The sequence below is a fragment of the Drosophila teissieri genome, chromosome 2R (genome assembly GCF_016746235.2).
Source record: "Drosophila teissieri strain GT53w chromosome 2R, Prin_Dtei_1.1, whole genome shotgun sequence".
NCBI classification, from domain to species: domain Eukaryota; kingdom Metazoa; phylum Arthropoda; class Insecta; order Diptera; family Drosophilidae; genus Drosophila; species Drosophila teissieri.
Window position 1 is genome coordinate 5,732,112 of NC_053030.1, and position 23,656 is coordinate 5,755,767.

Here is a 23,656-nt window from a genome sequence, read left to right on the forward strand (position 1 = left end):
CGATCACAGCAGCTTATCAACAAACCGAACAGCTGACGCACACGTCCTCCCCCAACCATCCCCTGTTACCGTTAATCCGTCACACTTATCAATTAGCGCGTTTATGACAGCCCCTCGGCCCCAAAAACCGCCCAGATGCTCGGCCCGTGAGCATATTTATTTTCTCTCGCCGCACGGAAAACTTCCACGGGCTTCAGTCAGTCAGTCGATTCCCACGATAGCGGGCTGTACGCACAAGTTTGCGGAGAAGACAAGGTCAAGCAAGGTCTTTCTTTTCGGGTTGGCGAAAAATCTAAATTCTACGTGCGTGCGCGGGTGGTGAAAGGAGAAAACAAAGAGAAATGGCTCAGGTGCGACTGCTGGTACAGGGATTTCGGCGGGGCCTACTTAACGTGGGCGTAGCCACGCCCCACGAGTGCACAGCGACCAACAAAAGATCGCAGCACAGCTCGTCGAGCAGCGGGTAAGTCTATTGCGGTTAAGATAAAATTGTCTCATTTTCGGGGTGTTACGGTCCTAATGTACTTCTTTACTGTTTCCAAACTCTCTGGTTGGTGTTCCAGAGGGCATGTATAACCTTCTATTTTGTTCTTAAATATGTTATGTTTCCCAATGTATTACCAAAGCGTAGTTATTTAGACTTTCTTTTGTATGATTACTTGCATATCAATAACTCCCACACAAGTCCTATAATATAAAACAGAGAGCATCACGGGAATCTGCATACTTAATCTCACTTTCTAGCCTTTATAGTTCACACGGACAGAAAGTCGGACGGACAGGCGGACATGGCGAAATCGACTCGGCTAGTGATCCTAATCAAAAATATATATACTTCCTAGGATTGAAAACCCTTCCTTCTACATACCTGTTGTATACTTTTCAACTCTACCAGGATATACAAACTTCTTCCTAAGAACTTGTAAAATGTGTTACCGAAAAATTCAAATATGAAGTGATAATTTGTTTATATTCCCTTAGAGATTATGATCTGGTTGTCGTTGGTGGTGGCATCGTGGGCGCCGCATCTGCCCGAGAGATTCTTCTGCGCCATCCATCCCTCAAAGTGGCTGTTCTGGAGAAGGAGTCCAAACTAGCCAAGCACCAGAGTGGCCACAACTCCGGCGTGATTCATGCTGGTATCTACTATAAGCCTGGAACCCTGAAAGCCCGCCTTTGCGTGGAGGGCATGCATTTGGCATACGCTTATCTGGATGAACACAAGATCCCGTACAAGAAAACCGGGAAACTTATTGTGGCTACGGATGAAAAAGAAGTGAAGCTGCTCCAGGATCTGGAAAAGCGTGGTATTGCCAACAACGTGCCGGATCTGCGAATGATCGAAGGCAGCGAAATCCAGGAAATCGAACCCTACTGCCAGGGACTGAAGGCTCTTCACAGTCCGCACACTGGTATCGTTGACTGGGAATTGGTTACTCAGCATTATGGTCAGGATTTTAAACAGTGCGGTGGTGATATCTACCTGGATTTTAATGTCAGCAAGTTTAGCGAGACCAAGGAGGGCACCGATTACCCAGTGACCATCCATGGCGCTAAGTCGGGTCAAACGGTTCGCACCAAGAACGTATTAACCTGCGGCGGTTTGCAGTCCGACCTGCTGGCTGAGAAGACTGGATGCCCCAGAGATCCCCGCATAGTGCCTTTCCGTGGTGAGTACCTGCTGTTGACCAAGGAAAAACAGCACATGGTCAAGGGCAATATTTATCCGGTGCCGGATCCACGTTTTCCCTTCCTGGGAGTTCACTTTACGCCGCGGATGGACGGATCTATCTGGCTGGGACCAAATGCCGTACTGGCTCTCAAACGCGAAGGTTACACGTAAGTCTTCTCAGAGTTCGTAGTTAAACACTACTGACCCTTTCCTTCTTTTAGATGGGGTGACATTAATCTTGTCGAGCTTTTTGACGCCCTACGCTATCCGGGCTTTGTAAAGATGGCCAGCAAGTACATCGGTTTCGGGCTCAGCGAGATGTCCAAGTCGTGGTTTATTAACCTACAGATCAAGGCGTTGCAGAAGTACATCCCGGACATCACGGAGTATGATATCCAGCGAGGTCCCGCTGGAGTGCGTGCCCAAGCAATGGATCTGGATGGCAATCTCGTGGACGATTTTGTTTTCGATCGCGGAGAAGGATCGGGAGCGCTAGCCAAGCGAGTGCTCCACTGCAGAAACGCCCCATCACCGGGCGCGACTAGCAGCTTGGCCATTGCCAAGATGATTGCAGACAAGATCGAGACCGAGTTCTCTATCGGCAAGTGATGTCAATATCCCAAACAATATAAGCTAAGTTCAAAACTTTCTTTCGGTAATGTCTGTACTCATTCGCCACTTTTGCATTTGCTTTTCGAAACTGTAATGTTGATCTATTGTGTAAAACAATAATAAAAAATTTATTAGGTTTTTAAAATAACCTTTAATTCAGTTCCAGTATGTGACGGTCTTTTTTCTGAGGTGAAACACTGTCCTTGATGCCCAATACATTAATCTGTTTTTGTATAGATTGCTCCTCCAAGGCAGATCGTATCAGTTTTGTGCACTTTTCGTTTAAAATTTTTAGACCATTTGCCGCATGCTGACGCATTTGAGGATCACAGGATTCCTCCGCTTCAATCGCTTTTAGGAGGCGATAAATGGGGAGTAACACTTCTTGGTAATCCAGAAGATTCTCCATACCATTTAATAGTTCAGCTAAGACCAAAACAGCTGCTCGCTTAGCGGGAACATAACCTCCGGTACTTAATTCACTATTAACCAGTTGGAGTAGCTCGTGGAAAAAGTTCTGCACCTGAAAGGCCAACAGACGACAAAGCTGGGAAAGATTGGAAAAGGCTGACATCCGAAATTCATGAACAGGAGACCGGGAGCCGTGCATGAAGCAGTTGAGGAGAACAGCCTTGTATCGATAGCAAAGCGGACCTGGATGGGATAAGTATACAAGTTTAGGGATAATTCATAGGTGTGTAGAACATAGCTTACCTAACTCCTGAGCGACTTTGAGAATAGCTTCACCCACTACAAGGCGGTAATCTAGCTGATCTGTCTCTGATAGGTACTCATCACTCAATTTGTCCAGAACATCGGACTCCATAACATGAACAAGCGACACAAAGAGCCGAACACAATTTAGAAAGGTATAAGATTCCTTTTCCTTGAGAGTGGTCAGCGCTAAAGCTATGATAAGTTGACCCTGCGCTAACGTTGCGGGATCTCTTTTTTTGAGCAAATCGATCATCATCTGAATCCCATACACTTGCATGTGGGATTGTTTGTCTTCTATCAGGGATCGAGCTTTTTGAAAAGGTTGTATCTTAACAACCTCACTTGGTTGCCATACTCCGTTAATTATTGTAAGCAAAGATTGTACAGACTGGTGAATGAGAGGGTTTGAAGATTGAGTACTCAACTGGTTCAGTTGCTCTTTCAGTTCTTTACAGTCTTTTGAAAGTTGAATTTTTTCACTGTCTTCAAGAATTTCCTGCAAGAGGTTCAGAACCAGAAGAAGGATCTGATCCGTGGTATCTTGCTCTCTAGATCGGTGGACAAGCAAGTCGTTTAGTATATGTAGAAGCTTCTTAGTATGCAGAGATAGCTGAGCTCTTAATGGTTGATGTGCTACCATTTGGTTTAAAGCAAAGAGCAAATCTAGCTTGAGTTGATATTTGGAGTGCAAAAAGTCTTTGAGCTCTGCTTCTGATGAAATGAAATCTACGCAGGCAGAAGATTTATCATTTAACTTTTTACCTATGAAGCCCAGAAGAGTGAGGAAAACTTTGCAAGTTAGGGAATGATGAGAGCTAGATGTGAGTAGACCGGGCAATATCCTGCCTACATCGTGAACTCCTTTATGATCTTTGTGAGCCACTTTAACCTGAATTTGATTTGCGTTTATGGAAGGCAGGATTATAATGCGAGGATTTAAACTCTTCCAAGGATGTTCCTTTTCAATTTCCCATTTAAACAGCTTTTGTAGTATCGCAGGTAATTCTTTTTCCGTCTCTCTATTGTCCAGACAACGCAATATAATGGCAGAAAGCTGTGATGAGCCCGGTGATTCCAGTGGTAGGCCATCGTATAGTTGAAGGAGCAGAGGAAGATAAGGAATAAGTAGACTACTAGGCAAGCAAGCCACGGTCGAAAAGCAGAAGATTTGCTGCCATAAGAGGATGTGATTGCTCAGTTCCTGGTGTTCCATTAATATAAGGCCATTAATAATATCTTCAGGGTTACAAAGGCGTTTCCAGTGCCTAGATAATATTTCTTCTATCTGCTTTCGATTTATATCACTTAAATCGTACAGCCTTCTGAGCGATAGAACACCAGCGCACATTTTGTCTTCATTCTGGAGATAGATTTTACAATAATCCAACACCTGAAGAATCATCTTTTCTTGTGCTAACTGAGAAAATCCTTTCCTGGCCACAATGCTAGCAACAATTTCCGCATTTCTGGTAGAACTCACATTGGGAGTTTGATGAAGTGCCTCAACAAGACTAGCGAATCCTTGGGGTAAGTTAAGCTTTCCTAACAGTTGACGATGCAATAATTGGGCAAGAGGTTCGCAGAGAGGTGTGGCTTTCAGGAGCAGAATGTTGCGAAAGAAATCTGCTTTCGATTCATATTGCCAGAGGTAGGCTATAGCCTTATCCAGCTGTGGAGAGTCTTCCTGCACACGCAGACTCACAATTGCTGCCAGAAGATCCCTTTGCACCAGCTCCATGGAGTTGGCTATGTGGTATTGTCGAATAGGCAGTAGATTTATAAAGAACTGAATGCTTAGGAGTAGCAGCGAAGAATTTGCCTTAACTTTCTCCCGGGCCTCACGAAATATAGGCGATTTGTAGAAATCCTCATGTAACTGGCATCGAAGCGAGTAATATGATAGTTCTTGGGAAGCCTGGATACATAGTTTCAGGTGCGCCACCGAAATAAGATCCTCCTTAGCGTCGCTGTGAAAATTAATGTTTCTCGTGATCGAATGTAGCACATGTTGCAGTCTCACTATATAGGATATATTAGGTTCCGCTTCGGGATCTATATTGGATTCCTGATCGACCGTTAACTGATATTCCTGGCATAACTCATGCAATTGCTGATTAATCTCGAGTTTAGCATATTTTTCCAAAATTCGCAGGTTGATTCCCAAGGCGTCGGGAGTCCCTGGGTTATTGGCTATATTTGCTGTCGTAATATATGTATTAAAATAACTAAAATTATTAAATAAAGTAATGTAAATTACCAAGAGCCTTAGTAAACTTTAAACTCTCTAAAATAGCAAAGTACTTGGCCGTATTAATCATTGTTATCACAACAAACTACAATTTGGCGAATTTGGCGACCATTTGCTAAAGATGAGTGTTTACAATGGCATCAGTGCAATCGATAATATACAGATAAGAGTAAAATAGTGTTGACAGTATAGCTTATTTAATCTGCGCGATATTTGAATGCAAATAAAGCAATAATAAAATGTTATATGTATATATATGAAAATATTACAAAAATGTGTGCTTATGTACATATAGCTTAATCATAAAACGTTACCCTTTAATTTATAATTATTTTTATCTATTATTTAGAATTTCAAATTTGCAACCCACTTTATCTGTATATCGATAGACGGCTGCACTAAGTGCGGACTGCACATCTGACTACAGCGAAGCGCTTTGGTCACACTGGTCCACGAACAACTTGAGAGCAGCAGGAAAATCGAACAACTTTCTTTTTCCACTGCATTGTGTGTGTGCCTGCAAAAACACAAAGTGCGCAGAATAGCTTTATTCAACTAGCCGATTCGACTCGAAAGTGGATTAATTGACCAGCGGCACAAAGGCTCCGCCCACCGCCAGCCGCCCCCGCAAAATTAAAAATTGCCAAAAACACCTACGCGCAGGCAATTAAGACCGTGTGAGCTAGTGTGCGTGTGTGTTCGCGAGTGTGTGTTGTGCTGCTGGGACAGTAAACATTTTCTGGTGAAAATCGGGGGAAAATGAAGAAAATCCTGTCCAAGTTCGAGCGCAATGAGAACTCGCGACTGGAGAATCCGCCCAACAGCAGCAGCTCGTCGTCCTCGAACGAGAAGAACAGCTTCGTGGGCAAGGTCTTTACAGTGGGACGCGTCACGGTCACCGTGGAGGATGTCCTGGCAGAAGGTACTATACTATGACTATAAATACCACTTTATATCTGTGCTCCCATTCCCCTATCTACAACACGTCGCTCGCGATTATGCTTATCACCTGGCTGATTTACAGGTGGGCAGTAGCCTGCAGACCGCATTTTGGTCTCGCCCCTCGTCAGAGATTAGATAAACCCCTTTAGCGCGAGAATTTCCAAATGTGGGGCGTACTTAAACCGCTAGAGAGCATAAAAATCAGCTGCGTATCCCCCATAATTGGGGGCGCCACTTGTCGCATTTCCGGTTATACATACGGTCCAAACACTAGTTTTCCAAACCTATTTTCTGTTTTTTCTCTCAAACACTTCATTAGGTGCGATAAGAGTTATAGCTACTACACTCCCACCTGGATATATTACCTTCTAACAAAACTTTAAAGTATTTTTAATTATTTAAATAATATTTGAATGAATACTTAATGTTGATGCTCTAGCACGTTCCCGTGCTGAAGTCTAACTGCAACATAACGCCGCGCAAAAATTTCCATTTTGCACTGCAATTTTGGCACGAAACTGTATCCATAACTCGGCTCTCTAATGGGTTGCAGATATTGTGACTAAATTTGTGTAAATCTTTAAGAGGTTTATTTTTGCCAAAACCAGAAGTCCCAGCCTTTCTATTGTGACAAATTATGTCCGCGTTAGACAAACCCGACTGTACAAACACAGTTACGGTTCTGGTTGGTTTTTCCATGGAATACCCATTGAATTCCCGTAGCCACTACACATGGCCACAAATCAATTGAATCAATTATGTTAATTTAGCCAATGAAGCGGCAAGACTAACACTCATCAGCCGACTGTCTCCTAGTCTTCCGTTTTCCACCTTTCGCCGAGCTAAATGGCAAAGTTCGCCCCTAAGGAATTGTTTGTGCTGTGTGTGTCCTTGTCCTTGAAATGCGGAGTGCTGCACATCATCCTGCAGTGCAAGTGCCTCCTCGTTGGCCTGGCCCCAGCACTCTCCGCCTAACATTTGATCATCTAACGATTGCTCACCCACCGCCTTCCCATTCATTCCCCACCTTTCCTTTAGCCATTACGTAGTGTTTTATACTTTTTATACTTTTGGCAAGCGGACTCGATTCGTAATTTTGTTTTGCGATGCGCTGGCGCCGCTGGCAAGTAGTTAGTAGATACCCTGTAACTGTAAGGCGGAGAGTTTGCCAGCAAAGGTAAATAACTAGAATAAATTATATTTAACAAAAATATATAACTATGTCATTAAATGTAACATTTTGTGACTTGATGAAACAAATCAGGAAGGCCTAAAAAAAATTATTGGTTTGTAGGAAACAAAACACGTACACATTATTTTAGAAAGAACCTCAATTTAAATTCTTTTACATGTGCCTAATATATGAAGTATTAGAATAGATAATGCGAAACCACTAATTTCGACGGAGTTTTCGCTTACAATGAGCAGTGTATGTGTATAACCAATTTTAGTCTGTCTGATATGCTGGGTACATCCAAAGCAACACTGTGCTTAATCACCTTAAATATTTACCTGCTTTCTTTGATTCAACTTTTGAGCACAACAATTACAAATGACTAAGCGTCAAACAGTTAACGAATAAAGCTTTCCCGCCGGCATCCCGCCTTCACCCCTCGCACCTCGTTCCTGGCTGCTTACCGCCCAGCTTGCATTTGACGCCCCTCCAGACACCTTTTCTACCCTCGTTTGCGATTCAAATTGCCTTCTCGAGCTTTCTCGCATCGCTACAATTGTGCATTGTTATTGTTGCTTTTCATACTATTATTACTGGATGTTGTTGCTGTACTTTTTGCCAATGTTGATTTGTTGCTGTTGGCTGGGCAACCTTCAGCATTGATTAACATTTGACGCCATAATTTCACAAAGTCGAGCAAAAATGGTTACATTCGCTGGTTCGCTATTCACTGCTGACTATCGTATACACAGGGAAAAATGATGTATGCAGTTATAGAAAATGTTTTATATATTTCGTCAAAACTTAATTATACTTTTAGCCAGTTACCACTGGTCATTATCTAATGGATTAACAAAAATGTATGGTGCCCAGTATTGATGATTTTTTACCAAGTTCCCACTGTGTCCATCTTTTTTTTGTTCCAACCCTCCGCCTTCCCCAGCTGAGTATTGTTATTGTCGCATGTTATTGTTGTTATTTCTGTACTTGACCTTCAATAGTTTAGTTTATATTGCGTTGCCTTTTTATCGTACATTTTGAAGTGGCGCAAAGCGACAGGTGGAGAGGGCTGAATGTGGGGGTATTCTACTTGAATTCTATTTGCAATAAACTGAAATAAACCTCATGCTAATGGCCTGTTAGGCAAAACATGTGTAAGTCGTTCCATGGCCAGACAGTAACTGCTATCGCTCGAATTCAGGTACCCCTTATAATTTGAACACCATGGGGGGATACATGTGAACGTGAAATGTTTATAGTCAAGAAATTCCATTATTATCACGTAGATATGTTATAAATGAAGTGGGAGGGAATTGCCCCAAATATGTGTGCTTTAAAAATACACCACACTTTCTTTCTTTTATAAACACATTAGTTCATTAATCAAAGAAAACATCTATTTACCAGCTAGTTCCGGCCTAAACTAGCTATTTAACATCTTGTATGTCCTATGACATAACATAAAATAACAGGGTACTCAACGGGTTGTACTTTTTTGCATTTCCTCCCCCCATTCAAATATGCTATGTTGTTTACAGCTGACAGCTGTTATGGATGTCTAGCCACTCAACTTATCCCACTAATGCTCTGTTTTTCTCTTACCCCATCTCTTCAATACTCACGCAGGTGGTTTTGCCATGGTCTTTTTGGCCAGGGGCAACGGCGGAGGCAGTTCCTCGGCGACCAAGTACGCCTTGAAGCGAATGTACGTCAACAATGAGCATGATCTGAACGTAGCCAAGCGGGAGATACAGATTGCGGTGAGTAAATAAATCAGGGCAAACCAACCTAATCTAATAGGACAATAACTTTTACTCCCCCAGAGCAACCTGAGTGGGCACAAAAACATCATTGGTTATGTGGACTCTAGCATCACGCCCACCGGAAACGGGGTGTGCGAGGTGCTGCTCCTGATGCCCTACTGTAAGCATCACATGCTGGCCATGATGAATGCGAGGTAAACGAAGTGACCCTAAAAATCTAGTCCGCTTGATTCCCGAAGTCGAATGTAATTCAATGAAATCCGCCACAGATTACACGTTGGCTTCACGGAGCCCGAGGTTCTCAACATCTTCTGTGATATTGCCGAGGCTGTGTCTCGATTGCACTACTGTCAGACTCCGATCATCCATCGGGATCTCAAAGTGGAGAACATTCTGCAAACGGACGTGGGCAACTTTGTACTCTGCGACTTTGGATCGGCAACGGCCAAGACGTTAAATCCTCAGCAGCACGGAGTCACCGCGGTGCAGGAAGAGATTCAAAAGTACACCACTCTATCTTATCGGGCTCCTGAGATGATCGACCTTTACGGAGGAAAGAGCATAACCACAAAGGCGGACATTTGGGCTCTGGGTTGCATGCTATATAAGCTGTGCTTCTTTTCCTTGCCTTTTGGTGAGAGCACGTTGGCTATTCAGAATGGACAGTTCTCCATTCCAGACTCCTCAAAGTACTCGAAGGGCATGCACCAACTGATTAAATATATGTTGGAAACCGATATGGAGAAAAGACCAAACATTTGGCAAGTTTGCGAAGTGGCCTTTCGACTGGCTGGCAAGGATAATCCCGTTCAGAATCTCCATGTGAGTAATGCTTTATGTTTTATGTTTCTTAAATTGGTGGATGCTAATCTTTCTTTGTTTTCTATCAGAAAACTCCCATTCCAAACTTCGATCTACTAGTAGTGCCTCCGTTTGAATCGGAAGCCAAGAGAATCAGTGCAGCGGCCTCCAAGGCGGCGAAGGCTCAGAATGTGTCAGTTGTGGAGGCGGGAACCAGCGTAGCTCCTCGGTCTCGTCCTAAGGGCTCCTCTTCGGTGCATGGAGGAAATCCTTTGGGACTCGGTTTGCCACCTAGTCCCTCGCCAAGACAGAATATCACCTCTCCACAACCTCAGCCTCAACCCGTGGTCGAGCAGTTCCAGGCCAACTTCCCAGCTATGCCACCTACTGTTGCTCCACCTCCTCAAGCTGTCACTTCGGCAGCTCCTACTGCCAGTAATCTCTTCGAGTCAAGTGGCTATCCAGATCCATTCAATGAGCCAGATGCAGCAGTAGTTCCAACCGAATTTTTACCTGCAGCAGAAGAACCTAACAAGGAAGAAGTGCCTCAGGACCTAAACGTAATTGCTGGCACGCCCACAAAGAGCATGTTGACGCCTCCCAAGCCCAGCGGAGGCGGTGGTCATAGACGAAATGTTAGCGACACTTCGGCCTTCAATAAGTAAGTTGCATTTACGAAAAAAGGGTAATCTAAAATCAAGAATACACATTTGGATTTAACAAGTTTTAATTCTTATATAAGTTACCCTTTTAAGCACCATAGTTATGTCTTTTAAATTAAATAATCGGTCAGAATCACTGTTTCTTTTCCCCTAAACTAATACAATTCCACTAAATAGCTTTCAGACTGCAATTGTAATATGGTTACAAAAATATTTAAATATTCTTGATGTTAGACATTTCAAAATGCGTTGGTCCTGCACGATCTGTATGTGTTCTGTGTTCTGCTCTTTTCTTGTTCTTTTACTCAATCTCTGCTTGTCTCTTTCTGTGTTTTCCTGATCCTTAAGAGTTACAGTTAGAAGTGACCAGGACGAGGCCGATGAGCCACGGAGTCAATAGATTCTTTCTAGCCTTAAGACCTCTTACTTACTTTTCTGGCTTTGCTTGCTTATTATTTTTTGTCCATCACTCACTGATCATCTAATCATTCATTCGTTTTGTTGCGCTCTAGAACTTTTGCCAATGAGACAAGTCAGTTTCTGGCCCCGTTTAACAACAACTTTGCTGCCATGGGAGACGGTCCGCAGACTTTGGCTACTGCTGCCTCAAATCCTGGCATATATGCATCTGCAACGGCGAACTCATCCGCGGTATCTATTAGCGAATTAATGAAACCAGAACAAGCAGCAGTGGAAAAGCGAGTGGGAGCCTGGAATCCGTTCGAAGAGGAGCAGCCCTTCAGCCAGATGACCGAGGATCACATCTTTGAGGCAGAGTTCGACAAGATTCGACAGAGAGGTAGTCAAGGAAGTAAGTTTTGGGTAAAAAGTTAAGTTTAAGTTTTAACTTAACATTTTAATTTGTTTAGGCATCACAGCAAAATCGGCATCCACAACTTCTACACTAACACCTACGGAGCAGATTCCTTCTGCGGTTGTGGCTCCCGTTACAGCTGTTTCAGGTGCAGTGCCTCCTCCGCCAATTGCTGCCGCTGTATCTCCTCACCCGTCGCAGGTCTCCGAGGATCCATTCGGATCGGCGCCATTCAGTTTGCCACCCGGACTGCGTGAGAAGGCGAGCTCGCTGCGCAAAACCGGAGGTAAAGCATGAAACTCTACCTTAACTTTTTGCAATGCCAGAATACGTTTAGTTTTCCGATTGTCGCTTTTGTTCGCTCTCAATCTCAATCCAGAAAGTGAAAGTGATTTGAACGTAGACGTAGACGTAGTCTAAAAACTTCCTAGTAACGCTATGCTCAACTCAGCAAAGTGCCGCCAAGGCGATCTCCTCGATATCCTCCATCCAAGGAGCCGCTTCCAGACCACATCGGCAGCCGCCGTAAGATAAGATCAGCTCCAGCTATAAATTAACCGTATTCTAGCCGATCGCTGCTCGATCGAAAAAATTTAGGGTGCCATATAGATGCGGGAAGATCCCGCGAATACTATTTAAGTGCAATCAATCAATTTGTATATACCCCATGCACCTACTAACCAAAAAAAAGCACCAAAAATATCTCAACAAACTGTCTTATCTATTGTCATATGAATATATTCGGTGATTGATATTTCTTCAAAATGAGCTATAATTCCCTAAACCTATTTGGTCAAAAATACCACATCTCAAGCTTTTAAAAAATTAAACCCCTAAAAAGTTTTATTTCTTCCTGGAAAATTAGTCTTTTGGTAAACTTCTTAAATTTTCGTAACTTTGCTTTTGTTTATTGGGAAAATAAATAAACCTTTTTCCTCCCTCCATTTATTTAACAATCATCAATCTACGCGCTTCTAACAAAGTAACATTTGGTGCTGGTACTGTGCTTGATACAGACTATCAGAAAACCAACCCGAACTAATAAATTACATATATAAATATATTATTATACCTAGGCATAAAGTTAATTTAGTTATTAATGGTAATAAATTAGCGGTTGTGGTTCAAAAACTAACCAATCAAAAGAACAAATTTCAATTATTTGTATTGTACAATTCATTGGCTTATTAGTACATGTATCTACTCTGTGTGTAATTGTAAATTAAGCTAAGAGAAAATTTTAAAAATATTTATTTATGTTGTTGGTGTAGAGTGTAAAGCAATTCAATTCTAACTGACGTATACATTTTTGGCAATAATCAGATAATTTGGCATATCAGAGTTATTACTTACTATACCTACATGTGTAAAACGTGCAATTCTAAAGATTAATGCTAAAGAGATTATTATTATGGATCTGTAGATCTATTTATCGCTAAACACGAAAGCTAACTCTATTAAGATTTTTACATTCTTATCGTTTTTAATTTCCGCTTTCGAAAAAGTTCGCATAAAACTTCGATCTGTGCGGATGTGGCAGCAGACAAACAAACAAAAGTAATCCAATCAATTGTTATTTATCACTACGAGAGTCCAATCAACGCAAGACAATATATATACCATCAAGTTCGAGATATTCCAATAATGTTTTTTAAATTGTCCAAATTGATCACTCTTGTCCCCTACTCACAGCGACACCAATTAAAATGTTATACTAGCTTTAACTACTACTCTTGTTAATATTGTATATATTTTAACGAATGGGAGAAACAAACTTTAAGCATTAAACCAAAGAGCTAATACTTAGTAACTGAATTACCCAAAATGAGCAACCGATAAGCGCAATGAAAGCAACAAAAGTCAGGTAACCAAGACACATACAGATTATCAGATAACAGCAAATACAGATTATATCTATATATACATAAATCACTATATATTTATACAAACCAATTAAAAAAGGGCGTAAGCTTAAGCTCGGCCACAATAATTGTATAAGATTTAAACCAAACTGAAGCAAAACTGCAATAAACTCTATATTATGTTTCAAAAACTGAGCATTGACAAAATGTAAATCAAGCTAACTAAATTTGTGGGCCCCATTATGATAAGTAATTGATGCACAGATAAACATTTGAATTTCTTAAAATTAGAATTGGTTATTGGCCAATTTAACAACAACAAAATGTTTGATGGAAAATTTCCAAAAATCGTATTGCGAGCCTCCAAATCAACAAATAATTTTCCAAATCAATTGTTGGGTCAACATTACAACTTTTTCCAGCTTCTATCGTCGCCTTCGTCATTCAACTAACAAAATATTACGTATACGTCACGTTGAGCATAAAGCATTCATAAATCACTTAGTAACATATTACATTCCAGGGGATAACAACCACGTGTTCTCACATTTATCATCCATACATAGTTGTAGAACAAACTGCCGCTAACCCGTAAACCCGTAATCTCATTACCTTACTGCATAAAAGTCCTTCGCTCTCGTCCACAGCGAAATTCATCGGCGTTTCATCAGGTGGAACAGGAGGCGGAGTGGCCACGCCTATCGGCTTGGTAGCGGGAGGAGCAAACACCGCCACCTCATCCAACTCATCCAAGTGGGTGCTCTCCCCCACTTTGGAGGTTTCCAGCGAAGAGAAGACCTCGCTTATCAGCAAACTCAAAACAGACTCGGAATGTGGAATTCCAGGCGGTGTTGGAGGGGCTGGCGAAGGTGTCTCTGGTTATGTTAAGCTCCCTGTGGAAGACCGCAACAAGTACGAGAAGCTTCGCAGCAAAGATCAGCCAACTTCCGATGACTCCGATTCCGAAGCTTCGGAGTTCTTTCAACAAGACAGCGATGAAGGAGGTGGCGGCATCTTTAGGCAAATGCAGATGGTGACTAGCAATTTGCCGGAAACCATCCATAAAATCCAACAGGTTGCCTATCACAAGGTGGACAAAACAGCTCATCTGCCAATTGTAAAGAAGCTTCGCGATAAGACCAAGAAACCAACAACAGCTGCCCATCAAGCGGCCCAACAACTAAATCTCATGGCTGCTGCGGTAGCTGCACAAGCTGAAGAAGCTGCCAAGGCGGCAGAATCCGACGGTGATTCCATCGGATCTGCCAGTGACCTGCGGGCTGAGGATGATGATATGTTTGACGAGAATCCTCGACAGACACAAGCCAAGCAACGTCGTCCTTTGCCAACAGAAATGGATGGAATAAGCGAGTCAGTTAAGACCTGTAGCAGCTCTGCCTACCATGCAGAATGTGAAAGTGTAACTACCCATGAAGACGATGTACGGAGTAGGGTGGTGGTGAAGGTGCGAATGAGGAAGAAGGACCGTGCCCTTGTGACTGGCACTGGCGATCCAAGTGCTCCGTCAGAAGAACTAAGTCCCACTTCCAGCGATCTCCTGCACAAGTTTGGTGATCGTCCATTGCTCCTAGATGATGAATTGGATTATGGTTCTGGAGAGAGCAAGAGTAGCACTGAATCTCCTGTGGCACCAGCTCTGCCAACAAATCCCGAGATGCAGGAATCGGAGGAAGATGTGTTCGCCCTGGCTCCATTTAAATTACCAGTCGGAATTCCTCTGAAACGAAAGAGTAAGCCCAAAACTAAGACCAAGCCGTCCGAACCTGAGATGTGGACTTCTACACCAGTTAAAACCGCCGCTGTTGAAGACCCCTCTACCAACTTTGCCAGATTTCCATCGCAGCTCACGCCAACAAATCATGTAGAAAATGTGCAGCTAGACGAGTTCAATGAACCAATTTTCAATCCCTTCCAGAAAAGCACACAGAAGACGCAGCCGGAGGACAGTAATCAATGCGACCTGTTCGGCTTGGAACCATTTCCACAGGTAATTCGTACAATCGAACAGAACCCACAGCACCACCAGATCCACCAATTTCCCAGCCACAACAACAATAACAATGTGATCATAGTGCCCGCCTCCGTATCTGTTGCTCTTCCTGCCTCCGTTCCTGTGTCTGTTTCCGTCACTTCGTCTGCCCCACAACTGGTGACCATAAATCACTCGATTATTATCAACAAAACCCCGGAGCCACCGATGAACTTTAATAATAACCAGACTGTTAAGTCGAGTGGCACCAGCAGTGTCTATGTGAATGTGCCGTCTTTCTCCAGCATGAGCACCAGTTCCTGCTCCAGTAACCAGCCACAATCCTCACCATCAGCTGTGACTCCAGTTCAGGCACCTCTTCCAGTTCCAGTTCCTGCCTCTGTTTCCGTTCCAGCCGTTCCAGCTCCAATACCGGCGGTTGTTACCCATTTGCGTCCTTTGCTGCCAATTGCCGATAATGCGTATGTGCAAATTTCCCAAGATCGCTGCTCAGATTTCACACCGGACGACGAGGAGGAGCCCGTGGTGTTGCGTGATGCCGATGTGGTGGCAGACGGTATATCTACCCCTGCGAAACCAAAAAAGGAGAAGTCCCATCTGGCTGTGAGGGTTCTGCCGGGAAAGCTCACACAGAAGGTTAAGGGACACTCGTACAAAAAAGTAAGCGCGGCTGCCCTGGGATCTACCAGTTCCCTGAGTTCCGGCAGCAAGCAGAAGCACCAACGATTGCAGTACCAGTCCCACGACGATGATGACGACGAACAGGATCAGGATGAGAACCGAGGAGCTGGCGGCGGTCGCAATTTCCAATCAAACACCATACAAAATTCAGCAAAAACCGGCTTCAGCAATATGAGTTTCGAGGACTTTCCCTCGGATCAAGAAATGGATCGTCTATCCAGGACCATTCCCTTCGAGGTGGTTAGAAACGAAAAGATGTTACTCGAGGCGGAGAAGAAGTTCGGTTCCCTCAAACGGCGGAACAATTTGTTCTCATAAGTGGAAAGGGGGCACGACCATAAAGGAGACCTGAGACTGAGTGTTTCAAATTATGTTGGCATTTCGTTGAAGCTTTTCTCCGTTCCGTTTTTAGTGTGGTTCCAAAAATAACCGATATGTCTTTTCTTTTGAACATAGTATTTACTCGAGTGTAGCAATGTTGAAAAGTGGTTAATACCATCTACACATACACATATTAAACACACAAGAAGATCAATACCTATAACTGTTATTTAGTGCAAAAATGTAAACTAGTTTTAGGAGCGAAACAAGTTTAATTTATACAGTGTGTAAATTTACCAAAGTTACATTTATTTTTGTGGCATTTTCAGCTTGAAGTAATTCATTAATTATTTATTTATACAAAACTATGTGATTATACACCCACACCCAATAACAACCCCAAAAAACAATTTATCACTTAAGCCAATTGCATTCACTGACACACCAAGGTATTTAAGGATTAATTATTCTATCCGTATCGAATAACATACGCGTTTATGTTAGTACACCATTTGTTTTGCATTATGTATTATCTCGACTATATAAAATATGCATATTGTATTTATAATTTATTCCAGTGTTTTCTTTGGTCTCCTTGGGAAAAGCAGCAAACTAGCCTTCTCCTAAGCCAAATCAAAATTGTAAAGCATTAACTGTTGAGGGCTTATGTATCAGCTGTTAGGTTGCTTCTTGACAAAAGATAATTCACGGACATCTGTTGCTTATCAAAATATTATATATATAATTTTGCGGTTAAGAACCTCATACAAATGTTTCTTCTCGTCAACCGCTTGTTGCTATTTTAGTACTTTTGTGACATTAAATGCCATTGAATTCTTACAAATTTACAGTAGCATCTGAGCATAATTCGATTTTTACTTAAACACAGTACGTCTGTTTTTAAAACATCTTAGATTCTTTGTTTGTAAAATGCATTTTTGCAGACGATCTCCAGGTTTATGATAACTATTTGTCCTAATATCCTAAAGTTTTGTTTAGGATGAGCTATTTACATAGTTTTTTAGATTTCCAACTTATCGAGTGACCACTGCACTCGTAAACAAAGAACAGCTGAGATGTGCTAAGGTATGTGTAAGTTTTTGCGTTGTGGAAACTCAGGCAAGATAAGCGGAAAAAGTTGCCAGCCCAAGCGAAAAATCCGACAAAAAGAATAAAATTCCAAGTCGGCAATACTTACAATATCACGTATCTGTCAGATACAAAATTTTGTCGTATCGCACAGTACGCTCCCAGAAATATTTGCAGTTTAGCGGAAAACGTACATCAGCGAAGACATGAAGGAGAACCAAAACTGGAACTGGGACACTAAACCAGTTCTGGTCAAATGCGGAGGATTCTCCTCGCAATTGGCCAGGAATGTGAACGAAAAAGTGGACGGTGATCCACTGTGGGGATCTCGATTTGATGCCACCAATCCAGAGGCTGTGGTCCAAACACATTTGGATTTTCTCCGCAACGGCGCGGATATTATTCTAACCAACACATATCAGTCCAGCGTCGAGGGTTTCGTAAAGTACCTGGGCGTGACCAAAGAACGAGGTGTGGAGTTGATCCGAAAGAGTGTTCAACTGGCCAGGCAGGCAAAGGAACAGTACCTAACAGAAATCGGTTCTGAATTGGAGTCGTCTCTTCCCCTGATACTGGGCTCAATAGGTCCATATGGCGCATGTCTCCACGATGGATCTGAGTACTCCGGCAACTATGCGCACAAGATATCCAAGGAGCAGCTGAAGACGTGGCACAGGACGAGAATCGAGATTTGTCTCCAAGCTGGCGTGGATGGATTGGCCCTGGAAACGCTTCCCTGTCAGCTGGAGGTGGAGGCGGTTACCGAATTAGTACTGGACAACTTTCCGGATGCCAAATTCTGGGTCTCCTTGCAGTGCAAGGTGAGTAAATACCAAAAACAAAAATGGTACAAAATGTATCGGAACTCTCGCAACTAAAGTATATGCTTCATAAATCCACATTTTCAATTTAAAGATTATTATAATCGAGAGGTCGGTTACATTTACATAAATTAAGCTTCGAAAACCGTTCTTTCAAAATCCCGTGTCTGTGCTCATATTTTCAGGATGAAAAGCACTTAGCTAGTGGAGAACCCTTCGCGGAGGCGGCTCTCTCTGTCTGGCGGTTGGTCCAAAGTCGGAAGGCTGAGAACCGGCTCCTTGGGATCGGCCTGAACTGTGTAAACCCACTATTCGTGACCCCTTTGCTATCATCGCTTACCAAATTGGCCGGATCGGATCGCATCCCTCTGGTGGTGTACAGCAATCGCGGCGAGATCTACGACGCGGAACAGGGAGAGTGGACTGGAACAGGCGAGGATGTGGTCAAGTTTGTGCCCGAGTGGCTCCAGCTGGGAGCGCGCATCGTTGGTGGCTGTTGCCGGGTCTATCCGACGGACGTGTTGGCGATTCGCAAGTACGTCGATGGCCTCAACATAAAGCCGTAATCGGGCGAGAACTCCGGACACTGATAGCAGCCTTGTCGCTAATGCGAAAGCTGTTTCGTGTGACTAGACCTAGACCTATTTAGTTTGCTAAATACATATATATGTACTAGATGTACCCAGATCAGATGGCTTCCTAATCAGCAGAGAGTGGAAAAAAGCGTGGACGGCTGGCTGGGAGACAAACACAGATTATACGGGCGGACCAAAGGTAAACAAGAGGGCTGGGGATATGGGCAGACGTTCGCCCAACGACTGTTTTTGCAAACCTAGCTAAATTTTTCAGTCCAAATCAAAACAATCTTTTATAAAATTATAACACGTAAACATGCATTTGTCCTTTAAAAAACTTATTGTGTACTTAGCTTTCTATATTTTACCCAAATTAAATTTTGACACATAATTATTGTTGTAAAGTGTGTATGTATGCATGTACAGATGTAAAGCAATAAATTGAAAAAAGAACTCAAATTTGTAGTATTTAGTCTTATAGTAATTTTCCTATAAAAGATTGATTAACTATCATCTGTTTTAATTTACCAAGGCAAACCCTTCAGGTTCGCGTCATATTTTATACAGAAGAGTATTCTCGGACTTCTCGACTGTATCACTGTGAGCGGCAGTCTACGTAGTGATGGTGAGCACCAAGAGTAAAGTGCACCAGGAAACTACTATAGTCCGATCAGAATCCAATTTATATTTTTATTTAAAGCTGCATACCGAATTTTCGAAGGAAAAAGGAGAGAGTGAAAGTGGAAGTACTAACATTTTAAATCTGAGGCTGTTTTGTCCGGTGGAGCCGCATGCCCATCTGTGCAAAACTATTTGTATTTTGTCCCACTTTAAGGTATTCAAAATCAAGATGTTAACTATTTTCTTTTCTGAATGAAAGCCTCCCTCACTCCCTTTTTTTATTTTTCTCCAAATATTATTCCTAAGTCTCACCTCGTTAAGAGGTATTTGATTGATCTCTCTTATGTTATGTTATCTTATTTCCATGTTCCTTAGCGGGTTGTTTACCAGGAAAGGGGTTTCAAATTATTTTTTTCTTCTACATCTGTAAACCTATTTTTGGACCACAATCTATTGTGTGCGGTCGGAAGCTCCCCCATTTTCCTTTGAGGAGGACAGAGTCAACAACCAAGTACATCTTGAAGTGTTGGTCCTACGCGGCGTCCAGAGGTTATCGACGACGACTTAGCAGAGCCGACATCCCGAGCAGAGTCACTCGGAAGCCAGAACCACGCACTGCGGCGCTCTGACGATTTCATCAGCCTCGTGGAGGGGGAGTCGCAGTCCACCCGGACAATCCAATCTGGCTGGCCAGCGTCTGGCAGCTGTGCACCCGGCTTATCGCCCACAAAGTATCACTTGGTGGGGGCACTCTCATGTTTGTGTTTGCCGTTTTGTTTTGTTATAAATTATTATTATTATTATTATAAATTTCGCCCTGATAAGCCGCACAGCTGAGTGGCCCTTCAGAAAGTATAAAAGCCCCTCGTCGCGCAGTGAAACACTTAAACGTTCGTTGAGCACCCAGTGCGACTGATCATATCCACCGGTCCGAAAGTTTTGTGATAACCACTTGATAACCAGACAGTCTAGCGTCTAATAAAGTTGTTATTGAATTTGCCCATTTACAAGATCCATAAACAAGCTGTCAAGGTGAGTGCGAGACGTTATCGTGTGTTTGTCGCTTTCTGACTGATAGATTCTGGGGCACACGGCGTATACACTATCCAAGAAGTAAAACTAAATAGTCTTATAAACTTTTCTAAAGCTTTTCCACTGATACAACTTAAATTGATATATTTTTATTTTTGCTTTTAAACAATCTATATCTTTGAATTATGACATGTAATAAATGACTTAGTTTAAAAGATATACATTAACCATATAATGTTGACAAATTTTCAAGATCTCATGTTGTATATATTTCGAATGTAGCATTTATTGAGATACCTAAAAATACGACCTCGATTTTATAATTGTATGTATATGTTTTATTGAGAGCTATTTGGAAATATTTTTCACCTAAAATCGAACCTTTTAATAATAAATCTTAAATAAATTGTAATAAAAAATATCATTAAATATGATCCACAACCATATATCTTAGCTGAAGTACTTAGACATGTTTTCCTGATTGTTGTTCTTGAGCAGTCGAAGCCCCTGTCTTCATTTCTTCCAAGTTCGTTGAACTACAAGTTAGAGATTAGATTTTCCGATGCATTGTATCACATCGATCTGAATCCAGTGGAATCCAGGTGCCAGACCTAATATACATATTTGATAATCTCGCAGCCCGCTGACGTAGAAATGTAACTAATAATCAATTGGCCATGGTTCCTCCCCTCATAGTAATCTTTTAATCATGGGTTTGACGCGCGTGCTGTTGAAGGATGGCGGCTTTGGCACCCAGATGACTGTCCATGTGGGTAACTCTGTGGATGGGGATCCGCTGTGGAGTTCCCGCTTCAATGCCACCAATCCGGCGGCCATCATCAGCACCCACCTGGACTTTTTGCAGAGTGAGTAAATGTTTGCTGGTAGCAATTAGCAACAGACTAACTGAATTTCCCCTTCGACAATACCAGATGGTGCAGATATCATTTTGACCAACACCTACCAGTCCAGTGTCGATGGTTACATGGAGTATCTGGAGCTGGACGAGGAGCAGAGCATAGAGCTGATAAAGAACACGGTCCGCTTGGCACACATCGCCAAGGAGCGCTATCTCACCGAGTGTTATCAGGCACAGCTGGCGATGCCGGAGGGTAAGCGGACACCCACATGGTTCAGCTCGAGTTAGATTAATTGATATTTTCGATCGCACTTTAGATTGCGCTCAAGGGAATTAGGTACTCATTAAATATTTAATTTAGTTTTGAATGTTTAATTATTTCAAACAAAATAAAATTCGTTTTTTTTTGTTTTGCTTAGTAATTTTGCTCGCGGAAATGCTCGTGCTTAATTTGCAATTTCATTTTAAAAATTAACCAAGTCCGGAACTTTTTTTTTAGGATACCCTCTGATCATCGCCTCTATTGGACCCTTTGGGGCCCACCTACACGATGGCTCCGAGTACACCGGTAGCTATGCCGACTATGTGCCGGCCAAGGAGATTACAGATTGGCATCGCGTGAGGATCGAAGCATGCTTGGAGGCTGGTGTGGATGCGCTGGCCATCGAGACGATTCCCTGCCAAATGGAGGCGGAGGCCCTGGTGGAGATGTTGTGCGATGATTATCCGGATGTGAAGTTCTGGGTGGCCTTCCAGTGCAAGGATGAGAATACCTTGGCGCATGGAGAGACCTTTGCGGATGCGACAAATGCTATTTGGGACCTGTTGGCTGAGCGTAATGCCCAGGACAAATGCCTAGCAATCGGAGTAAATTGTGTGCATCCCAAGTTTGTGACTCCTTTGTTCAAGAGTTTGAATGGAGACCGCGAAGTGGGTGAGCAAATACCGCTGGTGGTGTATCCCAATAGCGGGGAGGTCTACGACGTGGTCAACGGCTGGCAGGGAAAGGAGCACTGTGTTCCCCTGGCAAACTACGTACCAGAGTGGGCGCAACTGGGTGCCAAGGTCATTGGAGGATGTTGTCGCACCTATGCGCGGGATGTACGCCACATAGGGGAAGCCATTCGCGACTGGAACAAACTGAAGAAGCTCTCCTAGAGATGCACTTCTAAGCTGGGGATCTCAGTAACTTCGAAAGAACAAAAGATTATTCATTTAGTACTGTAAATATATGTATTTAGTTATTAAGGCTTAGAACTTATTTGAATAAAAAAAAAGGAAAGACAAACGAAAAGTTTCTTTACATTCTCCGAGTTACAACATTAATAAGCACATTGCTATTAATTGAAATCCTTAAAATATGGCGCTTCTTATTTCTATGGTTCTGATGGATTTGTTTTACATTATTCTTAATAAAGTAATCAAAATTTCAGTTCTAATTAAATAGGACTCGAAACCGAATTAGACAAATTGTAAATAACCAAATGTCAAAATGTAATATTTACAGGTGCCCAAGTAGAGAATTTGAAGAGATAGAAACGATGAAAATATACTATACTTTAATAGTGTGTAATACAATCGATAGTGTACTCCAATCATCGATAGTGTAATCGATGTTTTGACAGTCGTACCAACGCCGAAAGTGACAGCCAAAAAAAGAGAACCAGCTGTGGAGATTTGCAAAAATTTAGGAAATTTTGAATTTGTAGAGGAGCGGCTAGTTAAATACAGACAAAATGTTGATCAAAGTGAAGGTTAGCGGGGGAGATATGTATTTCAAAATAACTAGGATAAAGATAAATCAAAGCCGACGTGTCTAGCGGCACCCCAAACAACAACAAAATCGGGGGAGATTACAGTGAATATATGTGTGGTTGGATTATTAATGTAAATATGTATTATGTTTCCATTAGACCCTGACTGGCAAGGAAATCGAGATCGACATTGAGCCCACAGACAAGGTAGATCGCATAAAGGAGCGCGTGGAGGAAAAGGAGGGCATTCCGCCCCAGCAGCAGCGTCTTATTTTCTCCGGCAAACAAATGTGAGTTTTGAGCTATTAGTCATTGATTTTAGGTCATTTCGCATCTGAATGACTTCCATTCCAGGAATGACGACAAAACCGCGGCGGACTACAAAGTGCAAGGTGGATCTGTTCTTCACTTGGTTTTAGCTCTGCGAGGAGGTGATTCCATTCTGATACCTTGTATGTAACTAGCGTGTTCATAAGCGGAAAACATTCATTTAAAATTCACTCAAATATATTAAGCTTGAGAAGCGTCATATGGAGAATTAAAATATGTAATCTATAAAGCAGTCCAAAAAGTGGTTTAGAAGAAAACAAATTGTATATTCGCATCAGAAAAATTTAGACAATGA

General features: G+C 42.4%; 6 protein-coding genes across 9 annotated transcripts; 5 read left to right on the top strand and 1 right to left on the bottom strand.

Moving 5' to 3' along the window:
• The first annotated feature begins 49 nt into the window (after positions 1 to 49).
• Positions 50 to 2,452, top strand: LOC122612102 (L-2-hydroxyglutarate dehydrogenase, mitochondrial). The gene is made up of 3 exons (XM_043785489.1): positions 50 to 463; positions 982 to 1,839; positions 1,894 to 2,452. The coding sequence occupies exons 1-3, from the start codon at positions 342 to 344 to the stop codon at positions 2,279 to 2,281; spliced, it is 1,368 nt and encodes a 455-aa protein (XP_043641424.1). The 5' UTR covers positions 50 to 341; the 3' UTR covers positions 2,282 to 2,452.
• LOC122612101 (transport and Golgi organization protein 6) lies at positions 2,280 to 5,387 on the bottom strand. Its single transcript, XM_043785488.1, has 3 exons — positions 5,259 to 5,387; positions 2,999 to 5,200; positions 2,280 to 2,938 (listed from the first exon to the last, which is right to left on the bottom strand). Exons 1-3 carry the CDS (start codon positions 5,317 to 5,319, stop codon positions 2,436 to 2,438), a joined length of 2,766 nt encoding a protein of 921 aa, XP_043641423.1. The 5' UTR covers positions 5,320 to 5,387; the 3' UTR covers positions 2,280 to 2,435.
• Positions 5,388 to 5,673: 286 nt separating this feature from the next.
• Positions 5,674 to 16,848, top strand: LOC122615251 (AP2-associated protein kinase 1). 4 transcript variants are annotated; one of them, XM_043790218.1, is made up of 9 exons: positions 5,674 to 6,171; positions 8,992 to 9,125; positions 9,189 to 9,322; positions 9,398 to 9,950; positions 10,019 to 10,590; positions 11,104 to 11,402; positions 11,461 to 11,691; positions 13,915 to 15,149; positions 15,204 to 16,848. In XM_043790218.1, the coding sequence occupies exons 1-9, from the start codon at positions 6,009 to 6,011 to the stop codon at positions 16,275 to 16,277; spliced, it is 4,395 nt and encodes a 1,464-aa protein (XP_043646153.1). In that variant the 5' UTR covers positions 5,674 to 6,008; the 3' UTR covers positions 16,278 to 16,848. The 4 variants fall into 4 exon arrangements, with proteins under 4 accessions (XP_043646153.1, XP_043646152.1, XP_043646154.1 ...); XM_043790217.1 differs by having other exon boundaries at positions 13,915 to 16,848; XM_043790219.1 differs by lacking the exons at positions 13,915 to 15,149; positions 15,204 to 16,848 and adding an exon at positions 12,911 to 13,334.
• A 572-nt stretch (positions 16,849 to 17,420) lies between these two features.
• On the top strand, positions 17,421 to 19,158 carry LOC122615252 (homocysteine S-methyltransferase). The gene is made up of 2 exons (XM_043790221.1): positions 17,421 to 18,190; positions 18,376 to 19,158. Exons 1-2 carry the CDS (start codon positions 17,576 to 17,578, stop codon positions 18,754 to 18,756), a joined length of 996 nt encoding a protein of 331 aa, XP_043646156.1. The 5' UTR covers positions 17,421 to 17,575; the 3' UTR covers positions 18,757 to 19,158.
• Positions 19,159 to 20,262: 1,104 nt separating this feature from the next.
• LOC122612158 (homocysteine S-methyltransferase) lies at positions 20,263 to 22,545 on the top strand. Its single transcript, XM_043785590.1, has 4 exons — positions 20,263 to 20,418; positions 21,115 to 21,284; positions 21,351 to 21,530; positions 21,777 to 22,545. The coding sequence occupies exons 2-4, from the start codon at positions 21,128 to 21,130 to the stop codon at positions 22,433 to 22,435; spliced, it is 996 nt and encodes a 331-aa protein (XP_043641525.1). The 5' UTR covers positions 20,263 to 20,418; positions 21,115 to 21,127; the 3' UTR covers positions 22,436 to 22,545.
• Positions 22,546 to 22,892: 347 nt separating this feature from the next.
• On the top strand, positions 22,893 to 23,569 carry LOC122612159 (NEDD8). Its single transcript, XM_043785591.1, has 3 exons — positions 22,893 to 23,031; positions 23,191 to 23,321; positions 23,386 to 23,569. The coding sequence occupies exons 1-3, from the start codon at positions 23,014 to 23,016 to the stop codon at positions 23,489 to 23,491; spliced, it is 255 nt and encodes an 84-aa protein (XP_043641526.1). The 5' UTR covers positions 22,893 to 23,013; the 3' UTR covers positions 23,492 to 23,569.
• The last annotated feature ends 87 nt before the right edge of the window (positions 23,570 to 23,656 follow it).

What these genes read in the sequence shown, in the direction of transcription:
- LOC122612102 (XM_043785489.1), top strand. Translation starts at nt 342, where the DNA reads ATGGCTCAGGTGCGACTGCTGGTACAGGGATTTCGGCGGGGCCTACTT. An exon ending in CACAGCTCGTCGAGCAGCGG is followed by an intron (nt 464 to 981) that starts GTAAGTCTATTG and finishes ATATTCCCTTAG; the next exon opens with AGATTATGATCTGGTTGTCG. An exon ending in CTCAAACGCGAAGGTTACAC is followed by an intron (nt 1,840 to 1,893) that starts GTAAGTCTTCTC and finishes TCCTTCTTTTAG; the next exon opens with ATGGGGTGACATTAATCTTG.
- LOC122612101 (XM_043785488.1), bottom strand. Translation starts at nt 5,319, where the DNA reads ATGATTAATACGGCCAAGTACTTTGCTATTTTAGAGAGTTTAAAGTTT. An exon ending in AAAGTTTACTAAGGCTCTTG is followed by an intron (nt 5,201 to 5,258) that starts GTAATTTACATT and finishes ATATTACGACAG; the next exon opens with CAAATATAGCCAATAACCCA. An exon ending in CAAAGTCGCTCAGGAGTTAG is followed by an intron (nt 2,939 to 2,998) that starts GTAAGCTATGTT and finishes TATCCCATCCAG; the next exon opens with GTCCGCTTTGCTATCGATAC.
- LOC122615251 (XM_043790217.1), top strand. Translation starts at nt 6,009, where the DNA reads ATGAAGAAAATCCTGTCCAAGTTCGAGCGCAATGAGAACTCGCGACTG. An exon ending in GGAGGATGTCCTGGCAGAAG is followed by an intron (nt 6,172 to 8,991) that starts GTACTATACTAT and finishes ATACTCACGCAG; the next exon opens with GTGGTTTTGCCATGGTCTTT. An exon ending in GACACTTCGGCCTTCAATAA is followed by an intron (nt 10,591 to 11,103) that starts GTAAGTTGCATT and finishes GTTGCGCTCTAG; the next exon opens with AACTTTTGCCAATGAGACAA.
- LOC122615252 (XM_043790221.1), top strand. Translation starts at nt 17,576, where the DNA reads ATGAAGGAGAACCAAAACTGGAACTGGGACACTAAACCAGTTCTGGTC. An exon ending in GGGTCTCCTTGCAGTGCAAG is followed by an intron (nt 18,191 to 18,375) that starts GTGAGTAAATAC and finishes TCATATTTTCAG; the next exon opens with GATGAAAAGCACTTAGCTAG.
- LOC122612158 (XM_043785590.1), top strand. Translation starts at nt 21,128, where the DNA reads ATGGGTTTGACGCGCGTGCTGTTGAAGGATGGCGGCTTTGGCACCCAG. An exon ending in CCACCTGGACTTTTTGCAGA is followed by an intron (nt 21,285 to 21,350) that starts GTGAGTAAATGT and finishes CGACAATACCAG; the next exon opens with ATGGTGCAGATATCATTTTG. An exon ending in ACAGCTGGCGATGCCGGAGG is followed by an intron (nt 21,531 to 21,776) that starts GTAAGCGGACAC and finishes CTTTTTTTTTAG; the next exon opens with GATACCCTCTGATCATCGCC.
- LOC122612159 (XM_043785591.1), top strand. An exon ending in ATTTTCTCCGGCAAACAAAT is followed by an intron (nt 23,322 to 23,385) that starts GTGAGTTTTGAG and finishes CTTCCATTCCAG; the next exon opens with GAATGACGACAAAACCGCGG.